The sequence below is a fragment of the Osmerus eperlanus genome, chromosome 18 (genome assembly GCF_963692335.1).
Source record: "Osmerus eperlanus chromosome 18, fOsmEpe2.1, whole genome shotgun sequence".
NCBI classification, from domain to species: domain Eukaryota; kingdom Metazoa; phylum Chordata; class Actinopteri; order Osmeriformes; family Osmeridae; genus Osmerus; species Osmerus eperlanus.
The window spans coordinates 5,913,686-5,924,397 of NC_085035.1; the positions used below are offsets into that span (position 1 = coordinate 5,913,686).

A 10,712-nucleotide genomic window follows, 5' to 3' on the forward strand; every position below is an offset into this window, starting at 1 on the left:
AGCTCTGCATTAAAACAAACAAACATCCATGTCAGCCTATATTCACTTGACATCAGTAAATTTGTTTTTAAAAATACAATATATATTTTTTTTTAATTGAATTTGGATACTTTATCGTTCCTATTTTTCGTTATAATCTTCCTGTTATTATAATAATAATAATAATTAATAGCAGTAGGCTAATGGCAGTATTACCATGAATCTAGAATAAACAATCGTTTGAGATTTGAACATTCTTTTTTACCGAGCACTGGGCTATATTGATTATTCGCAGCCTTTCCCGACAAACTGTAAATCTACATGAGAAAGCAGCCATTTTAGGCTGAGTTGATGCTTCTTTGTTATGAATATTCGCTCTTGTGAAGCTTTTATCTTTACCTTGCTTGTGTGTACTCATAACAAACAAAACTGTTAAAGTAATCTTTCCGTTTACAATTTAATAATCTATTCCAGGTAGGCTTCTCAATTTCAGTGTCCCACTTTCGTTCCATGATTCTCAGCATGGACATAAAAACACCGTTCTTCATTTCTTGTGCCCTTTGATCCTTGGCCTTTCACCCCCGCTATCACTGAGAGAGAGACCACCGCACATGCAGCTGACCAGCAGCATACTGGAAAGTGACTACATTGCCTTTAGGCCTCAGATAGGAAAAAAAGGCAACAGCAACAGCTACTACATCAATGAGAATCATGAAATACATTTGGCATAAGAATTGTCAGAGGTCCCAAAGATTGAGATACAGTCATACAAATCAAGTCATATTCAGGAAATAGTCATAGGCTAGTGTCCCACACTCAAATGTTGTTTACTTTTGACTTCTTTGCGTAATTGTAATTTCATTTAGGAAATCATCAAGAAATGGGATGTTATATGCAGCACAGTTCAAGAAAGAAGGTTATGAAACTTTATGGAGACAATTCTATACATTAATAAATATGAACAGTGATAAATATGAAAATGTACATGATCTTAAGAAATAAATACAATAAATATCAACATCTTAGTCTTTTGTCATCACTATTGCCTGATCCGTTTTAGCTGAAAACAGTATTAATAATAACCCATTTTGATTGAGGTGGATGTGCTTGACATGCTTTACATTTGCCTACAATGCTTATATGTTTGATGCAAAAACATGGAATTTGGCACAATAATGCAATTTGTGGAGATCATATATTAGATGTATTTATTTTCTACTGTTGAGTTGCAGTATGTGACCCTCTGTGAGTATATTAACAACCCCATTGGACAAAAATTGCTGTTATCTGGTCAGCAACCTTTATGTGTAAGCATTAAAGGTGGCAAAACCTCACATTGAACCTGGTTGTTTGTCTGTTTCTTAAAGAGTGAGTGAGTCTGATTTTACAGTTGAAAACACACAACAGTGACCCATCCCTATTCATATTTCTCTCACTCAACGTGGAAGGTTGCACTTTCTCCTCGACCCCTTTCTCATCCTCAGCAGGCTTTATTGATTGGCCAGTCTGCTTTGCATAATTTCTGTTTACATTATGCACAGGGAAGGAAAAAAACAGTGTATCCCCTTTAGTTAATTGTGCTGTCAGGGTTGGGACCGAAATGAAGTTTCTCAGGTTTTAAATGAACACGTTGGCAGAGTCCCTGTAATTACTACATCCACCTCACTGTGTTTGCATAATACATAAGGTCTTCCTCTGCAGGACAACCTAACTGGGTCTGTTGGCTAAGATAATGCGGTTTTATTTGGTTGCTGTTCTACAGTAGGTCCATTTGAGGAGAGGAAAACCAAACCATTGTTCTGAATGATACCAAAGAAGATTAATAGGAGGCAACAAGTATTATCATCAGTTGATGTGAGAAATGTTGAAGTCACTAGAGTTGATCTGGATCGGCACTGACCAGGCTTCAGCAGCGAATCCTCACGAATTATCTCTAGCTGGCAATGCAAGAGGAAGTCTCATTTGGCTGCACTCCACAAGCCAGGGACACCGTTAGGTCATGGTGGAAGTGATTCAAGGATTTGAACAGTTACTGATGATGGAATGTTCCAAAATTTGGACTGATACTGCAGCAGTACTTTATGTACTGTTAATGTTAATGTACAGCATGATACAGTTATGAAAAAACAAGTGAGGGGACAGAAAATGTAGTGGTTTCCTTTCCAGTTGAAAGAATATAGGCTACCATACTGTAACTATAAACATATTCCATCATAAATGAATCTAAATGGTTTTAATAATTGTTTTGTGAATACAGAAGAAGTAAAAGGACATACAAAATGGTTGACAAGGATGCTGCATTTCAGGAGCTGAACAGTCGGGCCATATTATGCATGTGCCCCTCCCAACTCTCTGAGGGAGTTAAAGGCCAAAGGTGATTTCATGTGAATAAGCCAGTCATTTTACGTGTACAGGTTTAGGTTGTCAAACCTACAGGTTTGTGAGTGGATGTGTTAATGAAAAACACAGCTGTGTGTTTTAAGGAACTGTTCTGAATCTATGTAAGTAGATCCAACAAAATAAAACAGATTAAAGACAGTACGCTTAAATGATAAACCTGAAATTTATTTGACACAAATCTGTGCACCAGAGGACTCCTGGTGTACAGTAAAAGAATCAGAAAGTGCATTTACATTCACAAGACTTTGAGGGAGGGCAAATGTGAAGATATGTTCTCCACAACTATTAGAACGTCACATTCAGAAAACCGGCATTCAGAACATGGTCGGTCATTAGTTTGTACCTCAACATTCAATGAATTAGACATTAACAGACCATGTACTTCAGACTGACACCATCAACACTTTAGACGTATTATTCCCAAACATCTAATACAAAGATGCAAACATAAACTTGTACAACACATTTGATATTTCATAAACGATGAACAAATTAAAATCTGATACTGAAATTATCACAGAAGGGGAACTCAGACTTCTACTGAACTGAAAAATGAATGACATTTTACAGGACAAAAGAACAATAGGGTAAAAGTGTGATACTACAAATACACAGTACAAATAATTCTACAATCAATGAATCCTCATTGGCTTGCTCTAAGTTCCTGGTGCAAAATCAAATATTGCATGAAATAGTCTGATAAAGAAAAATAAGTATTTGAAAATGGCATTTCAATACACTCCATTTTACCAAGGATTTCAGTGATGTCCAGTGTACTAGACGTGATACATGGGTATATTCTGCCGTCTTAACCTTTTTGTTTTCAGCCAGCCGAGAGAATAAGAGTCATTGCAGAAAACGACAGAACACAAAAAGAAAAGAGTCCACAAGCAGGGGAGCTTCTGAGTCTGTAGGGCTAAACTAAAACATCTTTAGTCAAGGACTGGAAGACAGAGGGAATATAAAAGGATTGATTCTGGAGGCAGGTCAATGAAGCAGGCTTTAATGATTGTGGGTGTTAGAGTCGACTGAAGCCATGTGGAGAGGCGAGTCAGAGGGGAACTGGCTAGTGAATACAAAAAAAACACCCAAAAGATCTTGCTTATACTCGGTGTTGTGCGGGGGTTTGAATATACACATGTGCCACTCTTATCAATACGGAGGCTACTCCAGTGTACTGGACCCCCCGCCCGAGTTAAAATCACTTCTCTCTTTTCACTGAGCCGCTAGACTCGGACTCTGCCGGCGCTGCATGAGATGCCTCCTTTTCTTCTCGATTCCCACAGAAACGACAGGGCTTAGGCGTCTTAACAGTGGCTCAGTGTATTCAACTGTATTTGCAGGGACAGTAGGGAGCGGAACAGCACCACAGTACTGTCACGCCAATCTGGCGCTATCAGGTTTACATCTGGCATTTCAACGATTAAAATGTCAGAATTTCTGTTTCCTTTACATAGGCCTTTTTTTTTTTTGGGCTGGATGGATTGATGGTTGTTCTGCAATGAATCTATACTCTTTGGTTGACTAAGTATGGCGGTAACAGTTACCACTTACCATTTGCCACATACAGTATGCTAGCAAATGCACATGTAAATAACCATTCTAAACTGTTTTTAAAAAGCTGTATGTGGCTCAGGAATGATATATGTTGTATGTTGATAATATGTATTCTTAGCATGAGCTTTCTACTATGCCAGACGGGTAAGAGCCTCTGACACTGCAGAATCCAGAAAGTCACTATGCAAATCAATAGACAGAACAGTAACATTCAATTCAAAACTTGTGATTAATTAGATAAAATGTGCTTTCAAAATGGACATTGAGTTATCAGGAAATGCCACTAACAGTCATCCAATGTAGTCAAATTATGTATTTTTTGTATTTTTGGCATCATTTCTGTGTTAGTTATCCTTAAATCAAGATGAGAACAATATATTCAAGTATAGAATACATAAATAGATATGTATGACTATACAGGTAGGATATCTGAATATTCTTACTAAAATCAGCTTCATGAAGAAACAAAGTATAACAAGGACAACCAAACAACACTTCAACTCTGAAACAGGACAAGAAAAATAGCTTTTTGAAATCAGCTTGATTACAAAAATAGTATATTTCTTTCATAGACGCCTACCTTCCTTGATGTGAAATCTGAAACGGCTGACTTGAACTTCACCCGAATTTCACTTACGGTATATGACCAAATCCCAAACCTTTGACATAACAAGCGCCATGGCTGGCACCATAATGGATAGCTGCATGTTCCCAAAGTTAGACTTGATTTACATACAGCACAGCTGGTTGAACGCTCCTTCTAGACAGCCCCAGCGCCATCCCTGAGGGCATCATCACATGTACTAATGAGACAGCACACTGTGCATTACAAGAGCACACATACCGATGAGCTAAGACCCCTATGTAATATACACGCACATATGGACTCTAGACTTTTATAATGTAGGTTATTCAATGTGAAGCACGCAAGTCGCACACACATACACAGGCTTTGAGATATAGGAAGTCATTCAATTCTAAAAAGAGGGAGTTGGTGGCAACAGACTGCCTTACTTTCTCTGAATAGAAAGAAAACATCTGGATTCGAAGATTTGTCATCTCGGATGGTCGGTTATGCATATAATTGAGAGCAAAGATCCAGGAATAAATCTGCCAAGCTGCTGGAAGATGTGGCGGAAAGGTCTGTTTAACTTCATACAATCCTCCTACCACCTGAGTATGGGAACCGCAAATTCATGAACTCTCTCTCTCACATCATCTTTTCTGTCCCTTTCAAGCACATGAGAATTCATTCATACACTGCGTTTACCATCTGCATACTAAGTCATGTCCAGCTGATTTTCTACTTGCATGCCATTTGGTCCCACAGCTACTGTAGGTATCTTTAAGGTGACCTGTTGTTTTTCTTGTGCTTGTTGAATGATATTTGAATTATTTACTGATATTGTTTGAGAATGTGAAAACCCACACCAACTGAAACCTCCTGAGAAAAACCAATGGAGCCCAATACCCTTTTCTCATCACTACAGACAACCAGCCGGCTCCAACCCACAAAGACAGGGAATAAAAACCTCTACAGCCCAAAGCTCTGGTAAGAGTAAAAAAACTGCGAGTTCACTTATAGATGTACATCTAACTGAATACCATCGCTGCAGTTGTGCTGTAGCGGGTTGAAAAGCGCGAGAGAGGCAGCAATATAGCCAGCCAAAGGTCACAGCCACGAACCCCCCTCCCAGGACCTTGGGATCCCAATGGCAAAGAAGCTAGGGGTGGCCTGGTGCAGCGGGCTGGGCTGGGCAGATGCATCCAATGCACTCCAACCTCCCCCCCCCCCACCCGCCCCTACTCATAGCCGGAGCGTCTTAGGCACAGTGCGACAGCGTCAGCTTCAGGAGGCCCTCCGTATGCATCTTGTAGAGGAGCTTGAATTCTGCGGGCAGCTGGTGGGACTCCTGCCACTTGGTGGTGAACTTGGTGCCTTTCTTGTCGTAGTAGTGGTAAGGCAGCTCCTTGCCCGTGTTGGGGTCCCAGCCGAAGGGCCAGAAGCCGTACAGGTGGATCTCGTCGCACATCGACGACGCCAGGGTGTACATGAGGATGCCTGTGCTCAGCCGTTTGGGGGACAGCTGCTTGGTCTTCCAGTACCTGGACACACAGACAAGGAGAAAGGCCTTGTGAGAACGCCAGACATGTTCGAACAATTTAGCAATACAGTTGTGTTTGTATTGTTTATTTACAGCCGCTATTGAAAGCTATATTTCTTCATGGTCCTTCACATCAATTATTTCCGCAGGGAATTATAAAAAAGCATAAGGTGTCTGTGTTAGGCTTAGTTGGCTGATATATTTTGTTTTATGAGCTCATCTCTTTACAGGTGGTTGTTGTGGTTTCATACTTTGTACATTTGCTTGTTAGCTTTTCATTCTGGGGAAATCTATGGCTTTTTATTAGGGTCCACCCAAATGAAATACATACATTTATAAAACAGAAGGTATACATTTTCTGAAGCCTGTGTGATAAATGTATTTCAATTCCCTGTAAGGAAAAAGAATGACATTTACTTTAGGGGCCTCCATCTAAATTTCAGGATGACAAAATGACAACATGCTCCTTCTTTTTATATACTGGTGCATAAACATAATACAAACAATGAGTTATATGATTGTAAAGTTTAAAACCATGTTTTTGTAATCATGTATCCCTGACTTCAGGCTAAAATGTCACACTGGGATCACAAGGGTGTTTTCTTGGTCTAATGGTCCATTACCTGGCTTTGGCTGTCTAGCTGGGCTCATATCTGTATTACGTTGAGAACCAATTTGGCTGTTGAAGCTGTGTCACATCTACTGACATAAAAACGAAAATCGCTCTTAACAATACACACTCAAGGTGTCTTAAGGTAGACTGAGCCTCTTAAATAGAGTAATTCTGTCCGAGCAGGTCGCTTTAATGGGATTGAGGGAGATTACAGTGCATTCAGTTCCTTCTGCAGGCAACAGTGAACAGTAGGTTAAGCTCCTCTTCACATGTCTCTGCGCCATACCATTCCCAAATATCCTCCGTTTTATAATCCCTGTCTCACCCTCGAAATCTCTCCCTCTCCATACAACACAGCTCAATGAAAACCTGGACACAGCCAGGGAGTCATGTCAGCATTCTATTCTAGTCACTAACAGGAAGTATCATAAACCAGGAGTCCTTGTTGTCCATCTGCTGTCTATGTTTGATATTGTGGATGCCCATGTGAAATAAGTCAACACATTTGAACTATTATTGGCAGGGGGTATGGAGCAATCATACGGGCTCTCAAGACAATGCTTGCATAGATTTGAAGTATTATTATTATGCATGCTGCATCATTTTTTCTATCGTTATTATTATGCTGGTTAAATAAGTCGACGCAGACATAAAGGGGAGACGATCAGACTCACTTGTTGACGTACTGCATGATGTTGCCCGGCCACGCCAGCTGCACCTTCAGCTGCCCCCGGTGCTCCACGAAGAAGTCGACGAGCGTGCGCGTCACGGTCGCAGACGTGTGGAAGAAGAAGGCGGGGATCCACAGGATTGCGCCGTCCAGCTTCTTCAGGCTGAGGAAGAAGTTGTTGCGGTCCTGGATGGTCAGAAGGTTGTTGTAGTACTTCTCCAGGATGCTGGGGTTGAAGGTCGTCATGTTGGTCCTCCGCCCGACGTCCCTGCGGAAGATTTCGGTGGGCGCAAAGTTGCAGCGGAAGACAAAGTCGAACTTCTCGATCTCAGCGCCGCACCGGCTGCCCGTGAGGATGCCGCTGTTGCCCACCACGGCGCACACGTTGTAGTGTTTGTTGAGGACGGGCGAGGCCTCGGGGAGCAGGGACTTGAAGTTCTCGCCGATGGAGAACACGTACTTGTGGCTGGAGTAGTCGTAGTGCATCAGCTGGCCCACGCGCACGCCACCGCGGGTCAGGGTGAAGTTGTGCGCCACGTCGATGTACTGGGAAATCTCCTTCCTGGAAGAGGCAGAGAGGGACGGTAAATGGCAAAACGGACGTTTCCAACCGCGCACCGTTAGTTGCCTCTGCTAGAGGCTTCGTCGCATCTTACCATTTGGAGAATATTACACCCTTCATTTGATTTCTGCAAGGATCGTCCATGTTCTCTCCGCACACAGCATATGACTAGAATCCTAGAATGTTCTAGAATGACTAGAATGTTCTTCTACAGTGACTCATGGTGTCATGGCGCTTCGTTGACCCTGCGGTCCCTCACCTCTGCTCCACAAAGGCGGATCGGTTGTAGCGCCACTTGGAGGCGTTCTCCTGGAGGCCCTCGTTCAAGGCGTTAGTCAGGGGGGTGAAGGCTGGGTCCAGGTACTTCATAGCCAACTGAGACCTGAGGGGAAGACAGTGAGGTTAAGGTTAGGGATCAGGTTAAGAATTCAGTGTTGTACCGGGAATAACATATCTATTGGTTCTAGAAGGTGTCTGAATCCAGGTCGCCTTCGGTGATCCTGGTATCTAGCCTTAGACCAGCAGGAAAGCTCTTTGGTCCAAGGGTGGCCTTGTTAGCCAAGTCCAAAGATCTTGGCTGTATCTGTGTTTAGAGCTAGTAACATGTTTTTGACCCAGCATTCCTCGCTCAGTGGCACTGCTGCCAGCTTTGGGCAATGCCAACCCAGCAGGCACTCTTCAGACCACACTGAGAACCAGCTGCTCAAAGCCATCCTGCTTAGTTACAACTTCCCTGTCAGGGTGGAAGTGTTGGAAAGGAGCAAAAGGCTTTGATCTGGGCTGTTGCCATTTCCAATGTCTCCATGATTTGTGTGTTTCTGTGGGGACAACGGTGATCATGTTTATGATTAATTAAAAATATAAAATATTTAAAAGAAGAAAAAAAAAAAGTTCTTAATATTCCGTTGTTTTCACCCTTCTTCATGTGTAGACAAAACCTTGGTTGTTAGTCTAATATCTGGCCTAGAAAGCGAAACAGTTAATAACAGATGGAGGCATTGGTTAGGAACTGGCCAGATAGTAGGCTCCGCAAAATGGCTCCTTCCACATAACCTTGGCTGCAGCAACAAAGGGGGAATGATTACAGGGAGGAAATGAATCTAGCACTCGTGTAAATCAGAACCAAGGACAGCTCCCTCGAGCAGTCAGTGACCATGGCGTCAGAGCGGCGCGTTCACGACCTCAGCATATGGCCTCGGAAAGAGCACAAGTCAGAACATGCGCTCTGCTTGTTTTCATGTCGGGGATTAAATGATGCCCTCTTTCCACAGGGTGGGCTGGTTTGCTATTCACACAGCAGTGCTAGGATTTCAATTAAAACAACCCGAAAACGCAGTGTTCTTGCCTATAACCCAATTAAAAAATGGACAATAGTAGGCTAGCTTACTGGTTTAATGAGATTTATAACCCTGATGTATGATTGAAGATATCGACAGAGCTTTCAAATGTGTAGGCTTCTGTACAAGTGAAGGCCTTTGATTTGTGGCGCACAATATCACCCTCAGTCCATTGAGAAACACTATTTTAACTATTATGTCGGAAATACGTAATAAAACACAATATGGGCTAGGCTACATTTCAAAAATGCATGTTCAAAGATACAATCTACAAAAAACACTTACCTAAATCCTGCATGGAACATGTACATCCGTGGTCCCCCCGAATTTGCATATTTGGGGGTAGTGAAGAGAAAATCTTTTTTTATTGACACGTAGCTTATCAGTGACAATATGAGCAAAGCAACACTGAACATTATCAGACCCAGCGCGCTTGCTATGCGGACCATCTTGCCGTGCTGTTGACATTCCCGGCTGTAGTGAGACGACAAGAAAGGCTATGCATTCATCAGAGGAGGCGACATGTTTAGGAGGAGGGTGTCCGTTGGCATCACATATCACATTTCATAAGCAGAGAAGCGACCGGCTGTGGCTGAAATGGCTAGTATGGTTTGTTTCTGATCGCGTGGATTCTCAATCTCTCTCCCCGCAGCTCCGGCCATTCCGTATCCCCACCGAGAAGACGGATGCGATTGGAATCATGCCACGGCAAGATGCACGCATTTCGAATCTAATTAATTAACTCCATCGGATGCTTAAAGGAGACCTCACCTATCGACCAAATCAAATACATAAACATCCGGTGTTGAGGTGGAGCCTTTTTGTCTCGAAAGGTTTTACGGGTTTTTTCTGCAGCCGGGAATAGATGGCATGTTGTGCATATAAGCCTCCAGCCTTATTGCGTTGTTTTGGTGTTTAACACTGGCACAGTATTTCAGGGATTAGGTACAGTCACGGAGTTTACAACCTGGCATCTCAAAGACATGCAATGTAAACTTTACATTACCTAAGTTGTCTATTATTATGTGAACATTGTTATGTTTACTGCAAGCTATAGCTCAAATGCTCACATGTCTGGTTGTTCAATGCAGGATGCCTTAAGTTGACCAGTAGTCACTTGGTGCTTGTGTTGCTTTTTGTGCTCTCCCCCAACATAAACACACACCACACACATACACAAACGTGTCACCTGACAAACAAGGTGTTTCACACAAGCCCATCTCCATTTCTCACCCCCTTGAAATGCTGTGGAGAGGCAGTACATATTCCTCTGGGCTTCATCTGTTACGCATCTTAGCTGATTCTGGAGACAGACACGGTACAACAAAGTGGCCCTTTATACTCAGTCTGAAATGGCCAGTGACATTTCAGAGATGACCTTTCCAGTCGTGTCAGTTCCCCGAGGTCGTGTCACCCTCATTCCAGAAGGTTCTAGGGAGCCTCTGTCTCAGAACCATGTTCAACCCCAAGCATGTTACACCCCGCCAAC

The 10,712-nt window shown here is 42.5% G+C and overlaps 1 protein-coding gene across 1 annotated transcript; it reads right to left on the reverse strand.

The window, feature by feature from the left end:
- Positions 1–2,529: 2,529 nt before the first annotated feature.
- Positions 2,530–10,020, reverse strand: st8sia3 (ST8 alpha-N-acetyl-neuraminide alpha-2,8-sialyltransferase 3). The gene is made up of 4 exons (XM_062484393.1): positions 9,509–10,020; positions 8,146–8,268; positions 7,329–7,886; positions 2,530–6,042 (listed from the first exon to the last, which is right to left on the reverse strand). The coding sequence occupies exons 1-4, from the start codon at positions 9,670–9,672 to the stop codon at positions 5,760–5,762; spliced, it is 1,128 nt and encodes a 375-aa protein (XP_062340377.1). The 5' UTR covers positions 9,673–10,020; the 3' UTR covers positions 2,530–5,759.
- Between the last annotated feature and the right edge of the window lie 692 nt (positions 10,021–10,712).